Source organism: Diospyros lotus, chromosome 1 (genome assembly GCF_014633365.1).
Source record: "Diospyros lotus cultivar Yz01 chromosome 1, ASM1463336v1, whole genome shotgun sequence".
NCBI lineage: Eukaryota > Viridiplantae > Streptophyta > Magnoliopsida > Ericales > Ebenaceae > Diospyros > Diospyros lotus.
This window is the reverse complement of record NC_068338.1, coordinates 25,544,488-25,560,285: the sequence shown is the minus strand read 5'-3', so window position 1 is coordinate 25,560,285 and position 15,798 is coordinate 25,544,488. Positions and strand designations below refer to the sequence as shown.

At 36.4% G+C, this 15,798-nt stretch overlaps 2 protein-coding genes across 2 annotated transcripts; one reads left to right on the top strand and one right to left on the bottom strand.

Moving 5' to 3' along the window:
- Window positions 1-999: 999 nt before the first annotated feature.
- Window positions 1,000-8,157, bottom strand: LOC127792504 (F-box/LRR-repeat protein At1g67190-like). The gene is made up of 2 exons (XM_052323015.1): window positions 2,842-8,157; window positions 1,000-2,768 (listed from the first exon to the last, which is right to left on the bottom strand). The coding sequence occupies exon 1, from the start codon at window positions 7,202-7,204 to the stop codon at window positions 5,945-5,947; it is 1,260 nt and encodes a 419-aa protein (XP_052178975.1). The 5' UTR covers window positions 7,205-8,157; the 3' UTR covers window positions 1,000-2,768; window positions 2,842-5,944.
- Window positions 8,158-8,415: 258 nt separating this feature from the next.
- Window positions 8,416-15,519, top strand: LOC127791965 (transmembrane 9 superfamily member 5). The gene is made up of 7 exons (XM_052322211.1): window positions 8,416-8,725; window positions 11,915-11,955; window positions 12,404-12,992; window positions 13,125-13,253; window positions 13,838-13,994; window positions 14,079-14,563; window positions 15,042-15,519. Exons 1-7 carry the CDS (start codon window positions 8,574-8,576, stop codon window positions 15,256-15,258), a joined length of 1,770 nt encoding a protein of 589 aa, XP_052178171.1. The 5' UTR covers window positions 8,416-8,573; the 3' UTR covers window positions 15,259-15,519.
- Window positions 15,520-15,798: the final 279 nt, after the last annotated feature.

The window sequence follows — 15,798 nt, the reverse complement described above, 5'->3', positions numbered from 1 at the left end:
TTATCAAAAACATTATAATAGTGAGCAATAAGAAGGCCAAGTTGTATTTTCAATTCAATGCTTGGTTTGGTGTTATCCCTCTTGTCGATGGGTCAGCATCCATTCCTTGTCTTCACCTAAAACCATGCCACATTAAGATTCTCTTCCATTAATAGAAATTCCATAATCCACTTCTCTTTATCCCCTGCCATTATTCCAACATCATTAATTAGACATGATCTGTAAGTTTCTCATGTCTTAAAGCTTATTCTTTTAGGGATAAAGGGTTCTTTAAGCTCACCTAATCACTGTCCCTTTATCACTTTCACAGTCATATTAGAATTTTGGCCTTTATGTTGTAGAAAGATAAATTCAAGTTGTAAAAATAGTAATTTGTTTACAAATATATATATATATATGAATTACATACAAATCCAACTCTCCTCCAATTTTCTCAAAAGTTGAAGTCTTATACTCTAAGAACGCTCTTCTTGTAATAACGAAAAAGTAATATGGATGTGGCGGCTGCAATTTTCAATTTAAGGGTATTTAAGAAATACTAAATTATAATTAAAGGGTTTCTACCTGGCAGGCTGATAATCACTTCTTAATATTATTGAATTTAGAGTTAATGTACACAAGGGTGTTTATTTTCAAGCAAAAATTAAAAATATTCCAAAATGAAAATACATGTCTGTCTATGGTAGATAGAGCCAAAAATCAACACATCCAATCCCTGGCCACCATTATTAAAATATATATATATATATATATATTGTGTGTTTGTGTGTATAGACATGGGGCTTTTAGGTAATGGCCCATAATCTCTGCCTTAAAGAGTTGGACACAAATATTTTAAGTTGTTTTCATCAACCACCTTTGTAGGTAAAATGTCCCTTACCAATTATTCCTTCACAATACCAATGATTGGCCTACCAGAGAACTTGTTCTTCCTGTAGGGATATATGCATCTATGATTGGGTTACACAAATTATATATACAGAAAAATAGAGAAAAACAAACACAAATTTAACGCAATTCAATCTCTTAATTAATTTGGGCCTTTGAATTAAAAAAAGGGATAGATAATCCACTCAATCACTAATAATATAGCTTTTTAACAAATAAAATTGTAAACTCCCACAACTCACAAGACTTACAGATAATCTTAGTTACTAACTCTTAATTATCACAACCTTATTCTAAGGGGGTCTATTTATAAACAACTAGCTAGGTGAGATTACGCTTCATATCCCTATCATTACTCGATATATGACTCAAATTTTAAAGATTTTATCTCGATATAATTTTGAATTTGAAGAGATCCTATAATACCCATGTCATTTATGCTTGACCTCTTTCTTCGTATGGAAAACTGATGCACATCTTAAGGACTTCCGAGGATCTTGCTTTCCCCACAATCCTTCATAGTTTCATTGCTTGTAGAAACTCAATTCCCAAAACTCCAAGCCAACACCATGCCAGATTAATAACAAGCAGCTGGGTTTCACACATAGAGTTGCTTAACTGAGGTTTCAAACAATTTCCTTCCTAGTAACAGATAAGAGAGAACCATTGCTACAACTCGAGAGAAATCAAAAACAAGTTAAGCAGTGCATCAGATGATGTATGTAAGATAGCTTTCAAATGTTTCTTTTGCTCGGGCCTTCAAACAGAGGATTTCAACGAACGAATATGATGCAACACAGAGGATAATGGTTGCTGCTACATCAGTTTGTCATCTTTCTGCACTGTTTTCCTATTCCAGTAATGGCCATCTTCCATAAACCATTCTTGTATCTTGTAAAATTGCTCAAAGAAAAATATCAGATGTTTATCAATTTGCGTAATTACAAATTTTCTACCAATAAGATAATAACAGGAAGAACACAGAGAGAATATGACTGCATACATAGCAATCTACAAATGACTCAATAGCCTGTTCAAACATATATATAAAGAAAAGGTTGCCTTCCTGATAATCACTTGTCACCAATGAAACAACTCTCTACATGGTTAAAACAATGCAATTAAGGCAATTCTGAATAAAATTCTTATCACAGGTGGGCATTCAAAGTGCAAAAAATCAGGAAATTGCATCGGGTAGTGCTGATATTTTCCCCTTCTTTCTTCTTCACTAGAATAAAGCAAAGATTTGAGGCATGTCTTTGCAACGTATAATTTTATCCTTTTTAGACTAGGCCCAATAATACTAGATCCTATCCTATAAAAGTTTTGTGAGACGCCAAAAATACCATCCAGGCAGGATCCAGTGGCCATTGTCCCATATGTTGGACAGAACTGCAGAGCAGATAAAGCAGCTAAACCCAAACAGGTTTAGAAGATCGCCCGTTACAAATCCAATTCCAATAAAGATACATCAGACCAAAATGAATTTCAATATCTAAAACATTTCATGATCAAAAGTCTTGCTTGGATGCATGTTGTGCCTGTGTGTATGTGAGAGAGAGAATAACTTTTTACTTGTGTTTTTTGATTCAAAAGTCATTTTAGCTTCCAAAATCTTAGTACTAATTACTTTAACTTCGCCAACTACATCTGCAGATAATACATATGGGATGAATGTCAGTACGAACTGTGAGTTCTTTTAAAGAAAGAACAACAACAATAAAGCTTATGTGACATCTATATGCACTTCTGCACATATGTGTCTATATATACACACAATAACTATTATATAAAAGTCAGTAAGATCAGTGACTCTTTTGTTGGTTCTCACTGCTCCTTGCTCCAATATCTAACGGTGGATTGAGTAATCCTCATAGCACCTGTTGCAGATATTACTCATCACAACCAAAAATATCATAGAGATAAAAGCAATCTAGAATTCATGTAGCCTACCCCACATAGTAGAATTAGGGTGTGTTGTTCAGTTGTTGTCACTTGTGCCAGAATTCTTCAATACTTTCCACTTTTTCTAACCGGTAGACATTCTTTAACAGAAAGATCAAAATACAAAATTGGCACATATCCATGTTCAAGAAGGAATTTGGCAACCATTATTTCCAATCATTGAAAGCCTCTTCCAGTTACCAATGGATAATAATACATTCATTAACTGTTGCATCTAGAGTCTCAATCATGAGGATAAATACCATCATAAAGTAAAATCCCATGATAAATAGAAGTAGAATAATAAAAAGGAAAATCAACACAATGATTTTCTTAAGAATGGTCTTGCTCTGGTGTTTCTCCATTTGATAGACATCAAAGTCTGTTCTTTTCTTCATTGTTATCACTAGGTCCACACGTGTACATCCTGCTGCTAGCTCTTCTTGTAGAAGAATAAAGGTGAAGGCTAAGCAGACTATGGATCAAGTGTCTTTTGGGATGAAAAAACTAAAACATAAGAGCCACTTTTTAACTCTTCTTGTCTTCGCTGCAGTAAATCATAACATAATGAAATAACTAAAATTTCATATCAGAAAAGGATACCTAACTATTAATCAGTGCTCATTTTTTAAGGACCTTGCTCAAATAGTCAACCAGCTTCATACCATCTGGAAGATTGTTACATACTGCACACATCTGGAAGGCTGTAAGCTAGAGTTTATATCATCACATGAATGGCATGTGAAATGCTCGGACCAAATGTGTTAGCATTCTGTTCAGGAACATAAACAACAATCACAACAAATATAACACCAAAAATCACAAGCCTTAATCGTACTGGCTGAATTCTAGACCTCCAACTATCTCTATTCATGGCCATATCATGTATAAGGCCATTATACCTTGTGTTATGGTTAAGGGTCTCCCACCAAGTCTTCTTTGGTCTTCCTCTTCTGTTAACACACTTCCTCCAGCCACCTCACACATGCATCTATTGGCTTTCTTCTCACTTGTCTATACCATCTTAATCATGACTCCACATTTTATCTTCAATACACACCACTCTAAGCTTATTATGTATTGATCTCGTTTCTTTTCTTACACACTTCCTCCATTTCATCCACTCTAAGCTTATTATGTATTGGCTTTCTTCTCACTTGTCTCAACCATTTTAATCATGATTCCCACAGCTTACCTTAGTACACACCACTCAGCTTATTATATAATGATCTCATTTCTTATTTTGTTTTTTCTATTATGGCTATATATCTGCCATAACATTCTCATATCAACTGCACTCATACTTTGCACATCTTAACACTTAACAGTTCAACATTCTAAGCCATGCAACAAAGGTGGGCCTATAACTGTCAGGAACATAAATGGACCATTAATTGATTAACACAATTTAGGGGAGGTCTGAAAACTGGGAGAAAACAGACATTGAATGATTAGGGATAAAGCAAAAACTTTGGGGCTACATGACCTGGTGGCTTGAGAAAAAGGCTCACTTTGGCATGTTAACTGAACAGTAAGTTTTGTGCTAACTGGACTTGGGAGAGCGATTTTTGTTTTAATCCTGTTAGGAATGGATTCTAAAAGAAAAGACCTATCTCTAGATAATTTAAAATTGGTTGGGGCAATTCTTATCCTTTCCAGGAACCAGATTTTAGGAGGAATAGATTATTATCCTCTATGCATTTGAGTGTTTTAACCCCATGAGGATGAGGGATATGATCCAGTATGAACATTGAAGCCCTAATATTCTGCCTCTCACCCTTCTTAGTCTTGTTACTTTATCTCCCATCTCTCTTTTCCACAAACCCATAATTAGAGGCTCTATATAAATAAAGGGTGTGTATAGCAGCAATTTCATATATCCCCAAAAGTCAATTAATCTATTAGCAGCAACCAAATAAGGTAATGTTAACGTAGAAAGCCACACAAAGTATTGCATTGAAGATAATTGGGATCAACAGGATAACCATTAGATTTATCTAATGGGATTCTTTACTTCTATCTGATGAGATCCCTCCCTCCCTCTGTGTGAGTGTTCGGGTGATGGGTTACAAAGGGAACCCATCACCGACCAGCGACAGGTTCCCTCCAGAACCCTTCACAAATGAGTTCCAGAGGGGAGCACCATCGCCGACTGGCGAAGGGTGGGAACTCCCCTCTGGAACCCATTCGCGATGCCAGCCGCCAATGGCTACCGGCGGCCAGCAGGTAATATTTTTTTATTTTTCATTTATTTTGATTTCCTTAGGTTTTAATTTAATTTAATTAGGGTTTAATTATTGGAGTAAATAACACAAGGGGTGTCTATGCCAAAAAAACTAAACCATAGGGACCTCTAAAATCACTTTGAAAGCACAGGGGATCTCTATGCAAATGACCCAAACCACAGGGGGTCTAGGTGCAATTTACCCATCATTTTTTATGTGGTTATGATTTTTTTAATATTATATGTTTTCTCGATTCCTACAAGCTCTACATTACAAAGTTTCCCTCATTTTTCATTTTCCTTTTTCAAGACAATCTCAGCAACTACTAAAACTTCATAAGCATACAGTAACATGCAACAAATCATCTATCATGACTAAATGTTGTTACTTCGGCTTGGTTATTCACTGGGCCCAACTTATTATTTTTGGCAATTGGCAAAGTAAAATCTCAATACATGTACTAACAATAAAAACAATAATGCTTGACAAAAAAATGATCTTACTACTGGAAATCAGAGCAACAAAGAAGTGTAGAAAAAAGCCTAAATAAGCCTAAGAAATAGGATGCAACACAAAGAAGAGGGAAAATTAGTAGATTTTCATGTGGAAGGGTGGATGAGTGAGAGACGGGGACAGAGTTCACAGAAAGGCAATTTAATCCATAAATGACATATAAGCCACAGGCTATAAATCACGAAAGTACTTGAACTGAAAAATTTTCCTTTTGTATCATGACTAACACAGGAAACAGTAATTTCAGATGCCGTATGAACAAAAGACAAAGCTCACTGTCACCTGAAGAGAACTTTACCTAACAAAGTGCTTTTACAATTAACAGGAAAGCAAAATTTCATCTCATAATTCCACTGAGGCATTTACCAGGATATCTATTCATATTCAAAATGCACATCTACATGCATATATTTCCTCATAAGCTGCACAATGGATGAAGTAAAGTTGGCCAACATTTGGCATTCTTCATGAGTTTTGGCCTCAGAAACAAGACCATGAATAACCAATTTCTTAAGATTTGGACATCGTTCAAGCAGATCTGAAACCCAATGTGTGAAAAGATTGTTAAATACTGTCCATCCAAGCTCCAATAGAACCACGTTCTCCAAATGGGATGAACCTTGCAGACCATAGTGAAGCAGTCCATCTCTTAAGTCATAACTCAATGCAAGATGGCTTAGTTGTGGGAAACAAAGAGCAATTGTCTCCAAATCAACAATCTCATCCTCGTCATCAAAGACCACATCCCAAAGCCGAAGCCTTCTCAATTTGGATGATTTGGAGATCATCTGATAGAACTTTGACCAGATAATAGTAAAATTGCTAATATCTACAATCTCTAGATTTTCAACAGCCTCACCAATATCAAGGTGTATAACACTAACATCATCAATCTTGAAATGCTTCAAGGTCCCCTTTCCAACAAGTTCAAAAAGTTCAAGGGCACAGTCTTTCAAATGCAAAGTCTCAAGGCTATCAGCCTCCAATATAAACTTGTCCAAACTTATTGCTTCAACATAGATGTTCTTCAATGTCAGACTATTCAGTTCTACTGTAACCTGAGCATCAGACATTGCTATTTCAGGGTTGGCAAGAGCCAAGTTCTCAATTTTTGGACAAGCACTGAGCAACATATTCAGATCCAATGCTGAGATACTGACATAACTCAAAGAGAGGGATTTCAGGCAAGGGAATCTCTGGTAATTAGGTTCAACCCCTGTGATTGAATTATGAGCCAAGACCAATATTTCCAGTTTCTGCCGCCCACATATGTCGAGAATGTTCACATTTGGGGTAGTCCGGACATTGTAAATCAACTGGCGTAAAGTTTCCCTTGTATACATGAGCCAAGCAATAACTGTGGCAGCAGAGAACTCGTCAACATCATCCATAAAAATATATAAACCCTGCAATCCTGTTGTCTGAAATATAGTTTGAGTAATCAGTATTTCAAGCCGACTAGTTGTGAGATCGCGATAAACAGGCCAATCATCCGAACTAAATGAAAGTGTCTGAAGGTGTCTACGGCAAGCTTCTCGCCATTTCCTACACGTTGCAGAAGCAATCACCACATCGCGGGCTGCTCCAAGCCGGGACAATATGTTCCCAATTACTTCAACAGGAAGGTTCTCCATGGAAAAGCAAACCAAGATTCCCAACTCCACAACTTTGGGTTTCCCAATCAGATTCAGATTACTCAGATTGGAACCAAGCTTTCAATATGAAAGACTCACCCAATTCGCATAAAAAAAATAAAATTCACCATGTAAGGCTAGAAAACTGGACTACAAGAATTTCTTTGCTTTGGAACCTCGCACCAATGAGCAATCATGGCAAACTCACAAGGTTCGAGAAGAAATTAGAATACAAAACCTTTCTACATACACAATGGAAATCCCCAAGAAAGCCCAGATATTACAAAATCTACCGACAAACAGATCGATATCGAAACCCAATTACTGGATAAAACCAACCCAAATACCGATCGAATTCGCACAACACGAATACATACAACACATATGCTACAGATAGACCAACCCAGATGAAAATGTGAGATTCAGACGTACCCAGATGAAAATCACGAGTAGAGCCGATTGATTGATTGATTGACAGGCAAATACGTGGAAGAGCGATCAGAAAAGAGGGGTCTGCAGGCTGCCTCCAAGATGAGACAACTTTTCGGGGGGAAAGGGCAGAAAGTGGGAAATGATTGTTGATTGGTTCGTTTGGACGATTGATGATGAAGAAAGGAGAGGGTCAAGCCAAAGCTCGATCACAGCGGAACTTCGGGAGCGAGATCCGCCCAGCCCAGAGAAGGCAAAATAGGCAACGGCTTCACATTTCAAAACAGCCTGCCCCCAAGCCCCAACCAAAATCGTCTCAATCTTCAATTTATTAATCCAACACTAATTTCAAATGGCCACAACAATCTCCCTCTCATTTATTTATTATTTGACCCTTCACCTTATATATTACAACGTAGAGAGTAAAATATCGTTATAACACAGTAATAATTAAATAATTATTACTATAGTTTTAATTTTTTAACTAGCGGGAGGTGGAGCAATTGGGTTTGGGTCTTACCTTCCATCGGTTCCATCCATGTCTACCTCTGTCCCTGATTGTTCATGTCGGGCAAGCAATTGATCTGTTGCTCGATCCGGGCAACAAATTAATTTTTTATTATAATTATAATATATTTTTAATATTAAAAAATTATAATAAATTTATCTTGTATGCATCGAAAAAAGATGTTAAACAGATGATTTTTATGGAAAGAAAAATACTTTATTAAAAATATTTGTTATTATATGGAAATATATATTTGCACATGGTCTGACTCTGACCGCCCAAGGAGTTCTACTCTGCGAGTTGACTAGCCCGAGTTTGGATCGCCAGCAACATCCAAAGCCATTCGTGGAAATTTGAATCCGGCGGCCAACCCACCCTTCACCGCCGTTTGATCTTCCTCCTACGCCGCCTTCTCTCCCTCCGGCATCAATTATGACTCGAATCGTTCTTTTCTGGGTACTTGTAGCAGCCGCCTTATCATCGGTTCCCCCCTCCGCCGCCGCTTCTCGGAACGATCATCGCTACAATGTGGGGGATCGCGTCCCCTTATTCGTCAACAAAGTGGGTCCTTTGAACAATCCCAGGTGCTTTCTTCGAAACCCATTTCTGATTCCTCCTTTATTTGTGTGCATCAAAAGCTTAGACTGTATTCTCAATGCTTATCTTGTTCTGGTTCGCTTTAATTGCATAATTTTATTTTGGTTTGGAGCAGAACATGTACTAAAGTTAGTCTATGGCCTGATATTACGATTGCACAGCTGCTTGTCCTGAGTCTTGTTTTTGTTCTCTCTATTGATTGGATCATTAGACTATTTCCTCTTCAAGCTTATGCAAGTGAAATAATAGGTTTCTTGAAATTGCTGTTTTCGTAGTTTCGGTTTGCATTAAACCTAATTATACTCATCTATTCAAAACAAGGGGCGGGGGGTTCTTGAGTTGCATCTGTAGCTTATCTTTTAGTCATCTGAATTTCATACGTCATGGAACCACAAAAGACGGTGCTTGATCACAGAATGGCTGCACTAGATTATGACCCTTTGATGCAGAGGAATCAGTCTTCTCGTTCTTTACTGCAATAGCTTGTAATTGGAGAGAAATAATCAGTAGTTCATTCATTCCCTTGTGCCTTTGGATGATTTTGAGTGCTAATCCTTAGGATGGGAAAATTGAAGATCATAGGTAAAGTGAGTTTTAGGAAGAAGTTTCTTTGGTTCCGTATGCTTAATAGGATAATGATTGAAGTGCTTTTGGAATTGTGCATTGTTCTTTTTTAGTAAAGAATAATTTTATTGTTAAGACCAACCTAGCTTCTTTCTGTAGGATATTAGGCCTCCAATTCTAAACATGTAGAAGAACCAGAAAATCTAAATTATGTCTTCATCTGGATGGGTGTCTAACTGTCTATACAAGAAGATACTATAGCAAGAAATGACTGCGTATGCATGAAGCAGTGATCCCCCCAAATGAGATTACAAAATGGCAAAGTTATTTAGGATGGTTTGATAAGGCAGATTGAATGATGAAAATATGTAGCATGGTTGAGATTGTAAATGTTTTAAAGACGTGAAAATTTCTAAGGGAGCATATGTTTGAACAAATGGAAGAGAGACAGGACTTGATTATGTTGTTTGAGGAAAAGGAATAGTATTATTGTTTTCTTTGGTTTTTGCTTATGGATTAAATCTGCACAATCTTTATTGGGACTTAGTTTTATCAGATTCGATCAATGATTCTGGCACAACAATAATCATAAGCCCTAATCATGCTTAATCATGCTAGGAGGATCAATGTTTCTATTATTTATTATTTTAGAAGAACGATTTTCCCTTCTACTTGATCTTTCTAGATAGTTTACATCTATGCAATAATGGAATATGCATATATAATACAACAACAATATAGCAAAACTTAATCCCACTAGGTGAGGTCAACTACATGAATTCTAGCTTGTCACTTATTTCTAGGGGTGTCCATGGGTCAGGTTGGTTTGAGTTTGATTTTAACCTGGATCTAAACCTATTTTGATCAAGTTCGTAAAATTAAACCCAGAACCAATCCAATCACAAAGTAAAACTGAACCAATCGAACCCTACCCAACCAAATAGAAGTCAAGTTGGTTCAGGATTTGTCTCAGTTCCAAGATACGTACAGAAAAAAACTAATTGATTGAAACAAAAATGGGCCATGCCTAAGTTTAATAAGAGCATAAGTGGGGTTGGTGGTATGATAAAATTGAAAGATGAAATCATATCAAGAAAAAGATCAATTTAGATATCTTAAATCCATCATCCAAAAACATGGAGATATTAATGAGGATGTTACTCATAAAATTTAGGTGGGTTGGTTAAAATGGAAAAATTCTTCTAGTATCCATTAAAGCTAAAGGAAAATATTATAAGATAGCTATAAGACCTACTTCTTTGTATGGCACAAAATGTTAGGTAGTAAAGCACCAAAATGTGGAAAATGATAGCACAACAGAGATGAGGATGCTAAGATGAATGTGCGACCATATAAGAAAAGATAAAATTGGAATGATGTTATTCATAATAAGGTCAAAGTGGTTGTTATTGAAGATAAGATGTAGGCGACACAATTAAAATGATTTGGTCATGTAAGAAGAAGATCAATAGAGGCTCCTATGAGGAGCAAAAAAATTGGTGGGAAACACTTAGATTTGAAATTAAATATATGGGCCTTATAGCAAATAAGACAATGGATAGAAATGAATGGAAATCTAGAATTCATGTTGCCGGCTTTATATAGTGGGATAACAGCTTAATATGTTTTTTTTTTTTCAAAATAAATGATTAATTTTATTGAATAAGAAGCAAAGATAAAAAAACAATTCATAAATACAAAATTAAAACCACAACTCAACTCCAAACCAACCCACATACTATGTAAAACCAACAAAACAACACAAGAGAAACAAATGCCAAGAAAAACCCAAAGATTGAAGTGAATATCACGCCATGAACAAGAAAAAAAATGCACCTCGCTTTAGCAAATAAAAACAAAACCTTAATGAATACTTCTATCTGAAAGCCAAAATCACACCTATCTTTTATTGGTTCGTATATAATATTTCAATTTATTTTTTTATACACAATCAATTTTGGTCAGGTTTATAGACCCAAAGACGTAGACCTAGAATTGAACCAATTTCAATCGCACCATAAAATTGGACCTAGGATTGAACATTTTGTTCAGTTCTCCAACCTACTCACACCGTTTGACACCCCTGCGTATTTCCATCAATGGTCATATCTTTTGTAAGGTTTTTATAACTTAAATCATGGTGCAGAATCTCCCACCAAGTTTTTCTAGATTTTCCTCTACCTCTTTTGTTAAAAACTTATTCTATTCCATACACTCTTCTCACAGAAGCCTATGTTGGTCTTCCTCCCGCATGACCAAACTATTTTAACCATGTTTGGTGCATCTTTTTTGCCACTTTCCTTCATTTCTAATTTTTATCTTTTCTTGAATGGCTACAGATCCACTTTAACATTCTCGTCTTTGTTATACTCATACTTCCACATGTTGATACTGTACAGGCTACACATATGATATGAACACAAAAAGTCATTTTCACTTTTGTGGATGGAATGTGAAATTTCAATATTGAGTAATTCTGAAGATAAGTATAATTATGGAAGGTTGACTTCAAGATAACAAGATTTCAAAATCATGTCTGTCTAAATACTGTTTTTTAGATATTATTGTTTCTCTTTTAATCTTGATGATGCTTAATTGTCATTTTCTTGCAGTGAAACCTACGAATACTTTGACTTGCCTTTCTGCTGCTCAGGTTAGCTTTTAGGTTCACAGGAACTTTTTCGTTATCTAATAATTATCTGAAGAAGAGACTTGAGTGCTGTGTCATTCGATTATATTAGAGGTCTATTAGTCATCAAGTAAGTACGCACATAACAAAGTTCTGGTGCTATTGACGAGCCCCGTCTCAATGTTTCAAGCAATTGAATGTTGATCCTTGTCAATTTATATTAACTTCTTTCCAATACCCTGAAGTGGTTAGTTTTTGGCTCTAAAGATAAAGAGAATCTGGCAAAGTAAATCAAAGGTTTTCCTCTTTAGTTTTTTATTCATGATGTGCCCTATGTGACCAGTTATTTAATGAAGTCACTTAATCAGAGCTTTTGTCATTTCAATTTAATTCACACCATCAATTATGATAATTTCTTAATCTCATAATCAATTCAAATTGGCTGGTCTAAATATTCTTTTTTATTTTGTAGATTACTTGGTCAGAAAGAAGGAATCGCTTGGGGAAGTTTTAAGTGGTGACCGCTTAACCAATGCTTTATATGACTTGAAATTCAGGGAGGAAAAAGTTGGGGAGATTTTGTGCCACAAGAAACTTGAAAGAGATAATATTGCTAAATTCAGGCATGCTATCATTAATGAGTATTATTTCCAGATGTACTGCGATGATCTTCCCTTATGGGGTTTCATTGGGAAGGCTGAAGATGAAAGCTGGGCATTCCATGAAAAGGGTCCCAAATACTATCTTTTTACTCATGTTCAGTTCAATGCTCTCTATGATGGTGACCAAATTATAGAAATAAGTGCTTTTAGCGATCCAAGTCATGTTGTTGATATAACTGAAGACATGGAGACTAGTGTTAAGTTCACTTATTCTGTCTTCTGGAATGCAACCTCCATGCCGTTTGAGAACAGAATGTACAGATATTCAAGGGCTTCCTTACTGCCAACACACCGGCGGATACATTGGTTTTCATTCATTAACTCAGTTGTGATCATTGTGCTATTAATGGGATTGCTCATGGTGCTTTTTATTCGGCATATCAATAATGATTTAAAGAAGTAATACAGTGTTAATGTGTTATGATTTTTCCTGCTGTTCTTTCATCATAATACTATTTGTTTTATATCATTATTCCTGTGGACTCTAATGCAGTTCTATACTTCACGGCAGTACTTTCATCTGTACTGCAGGTTTATTAATGGAGACGAAGAAGATAAGGAGGTTGGCTGGAAGTACATTCACAATGACGTATTCAGATGTCCTCCACAAATGCCCTTATTTTGTGCTATTCTGGGCACTGGAACCCAGTTGTTGACACTGTAAGCTATTCCAAGGAATTTCACTTTGATCATACCTATTTGCCAGCTGCAATTCAATTACTGTCCTTTACTTCGTGTCATAATAGTTCAATCTCTGAGGGGACATGTCTGCGGAGGTGTTTTTGCTGAAGCTGATGGACTAACCTTCTTGTTACAGTTAAAGTGATTTTTACTCTTCCTTGAAGAAATGAGGAAGTAATATTTAGGATTTATGAGTGGTGGTGTTCACAGAAAGGAATGCTTTGCATCCTGGAAACTCTTATCACACTCAGGCACAATTATCATAAAAAAGAACAGCCGTTTAAATTTTTACCCATTTTCTTGCTATTCTCCCCATTTTCAATTATTCTGTATTTCATGTGAAACAGACAACAATAATCATTCTCCATATGGCCTCTGGGCTCTGGCTTTTAGGGAGTAACTAGCCACAACAAACTTCTATCCCCAGCGGGATTGAATCCTGCAAGTTACAGTTGTGCCTCATTATACATCCACCTCCAGCCAGGAGCTATTTAGGATGGTTGGATTGATGATTTAGCTAGTAGTTTTCTGTAATCATTTATTTTTTGTTCTTTTCCACTCAGGGTTGTCATTTTATTTGCTATGGCATTTCTTGGCGTCCTCTATCCCTACAGCCGTGGAGCTCTATTGACTTCTCTTGTGGTGATATATACTCTTACGTCTACAATTTCTGGCTACATCTCAGCATCATTTTGCTGTCAGTTTACAGAAACTGGATGGGTACTTTTGGACTATATCCTTAATATTCTTTTATGCCCTTCAATATATTGAACTTATTACTAACAATGACTACTTTACTTCCAGGAAAGAAGTGTCCTTCTAGCTGGGATTCTCTACCTGGGTCCATTGTTTCTAGTGGTGTCTATCCTCAACACAATTGCAATAATTTATAGGGCCACCGCGGCATTTCCATTTGGGACTATAGTGGTGATTTTTCTTGTATTCACGGTTGTTAACATCCCCTTACTTGCCTTAGGCGGCGTAATTGGGCACCGTTTTCAACCTGAACTGCATGCACCTGCTGCAGCAAAGGGATTTGCAAGGGAGATTCCACCATCAACTTGGTACAGGAAAACACCTTGTCAAATGTTTCTTGGGGGTTTTTTACCCTTCAGTGCAATTGTCCTCGAGCTGCACAACCTGTATGCAAGCATGTGGGGCTACAAGATCTTCACTCATTCCAGGGTTCTGCTTGTGATGTTCGTGATCCTACTCATACTCGTTGCAATTTTGAGCGTTGGTTTGACATACATTCAGTTGACTCTGGAAGATCATGAATGGTGGTGGAGGTATTTTCTATATCTCAGTAGGCATAACGTGCATATGCCTGCACGTATGCTGGTGCTTTCTTTTCATTTCAGATACTTTTGAGGGCTAGCCTTGGTGACAACAAGCTTTTTGCAAAGCAACCCTCCAATCCTCGCAACCTATTCACTAAGGACACCCTTTTTATACTTCTAACCACTTCCTAGGCTCTTGCTATTTATGGGATAGCTTGTGAAAAATCCGTAGTTTCGTTTACCTATAACGATCACTGGCAAGATCCTAAATTTGGCCTCTAGAATGATCTGAAATCTCAGACTACGTGGACAAAAAGGACTGGTTGCCGAAGATGTATAGGGCTTTCTAGTTTGTGTTGTGGAACCAGCCCCCTTGTAAAGTAAGGGCAAAGCTCTACATTAATACAACTCTTGCAAAGTGAGGTTTCGCACTATCTTTTTGTTCTTTCTTTCTGACGCTTATCGATTACTTGCCTCCTTCCTGCAGATCAATTTTGCGTGGGGGCGCCATCGCCATATTCATGTTTGGCTATTCCATCTACTTCTATGCCAAATCAAACATGAGGGGTCTTCTGCAGCTATCCTTCTTCTTTGGGTACAATGCTTGCTTGTGCTATGCATTCTTCCTGATCCTTGGTACAATTTCTTTCTGGGCTTCTTTGTTGTTTGTTCGTCACATATACCGGGCTGTTAAGAACGAATGAGTGAAGTTTATGCATTTGGGCTGATGTCTATTTTCTATTGGATTGCCAACAATCAAGTTTTGTAGCATCTTGAGATTACCCTGTTCAAGACAGATTGATGGAATGAATGATCAGCGACAATGATTCCATTTTAGTGTTTCTCTTTTACTGAACTGGGTAGAGCTGAAGTCAATGAGATCACAAATAATTATTATGTGTTAATACTTGAAAATACTTTTGTTAGGATAATTCTATCAATTTGCCGTCGAGGATCTTTTGTATAACATATTTTGTGTATTTATAATGCTTGAAGTTTTTATATAATACATATTTTGTATTATATATTAAGTTTTCGTGTTGTATAATACATCTTTTATGTTGTAAAAAGTACCCTCAAATACTGGTATTCTTGAGGACTGTAAAATTTACTCTTTTGTAATTATAAATCATAATTATGTTCGCAATAAAATGATAAGAGTGCAAGGTTGGTCTTATTTTGTTAATTATTTTTTGTTATGTCATTTCTTTTATATATAAATTGATATGATATATGGACAATGA

Excerpts from the sequence above, each read along its gene's own strand:
- LOC127792504 (XM_052323015.1), bottom strand. The coding sequence starts at position 7,204 with ATGGAGAACCTTCCTGTTGAAGTAATTGGGAACATATTGTCCCGGCTT.
- LOC127791965 (XM_052322211.1), top strand. The coding sequence starts at position 8,574 with ATGACTCGAATCGTTCTTTTCTGGGTACTTGTAGCAGCCGCCTTATCA. Across the intron at positions 12,993-13,124 it reads ATCAATAATGATTTAAAGAA|GTTTATTAATGGAGACGAAG; the intron begins GTAATACAGTGT and ends TCTGTACTGCAG. Across the intron at positions 14,564-15,041 it reads GATCATGAATGGTGGTGGAG|ATCAATTTTGCGTGGGGGCG; the intron begins GTATTTTCTATA and ends TCCTTCCTGCAG.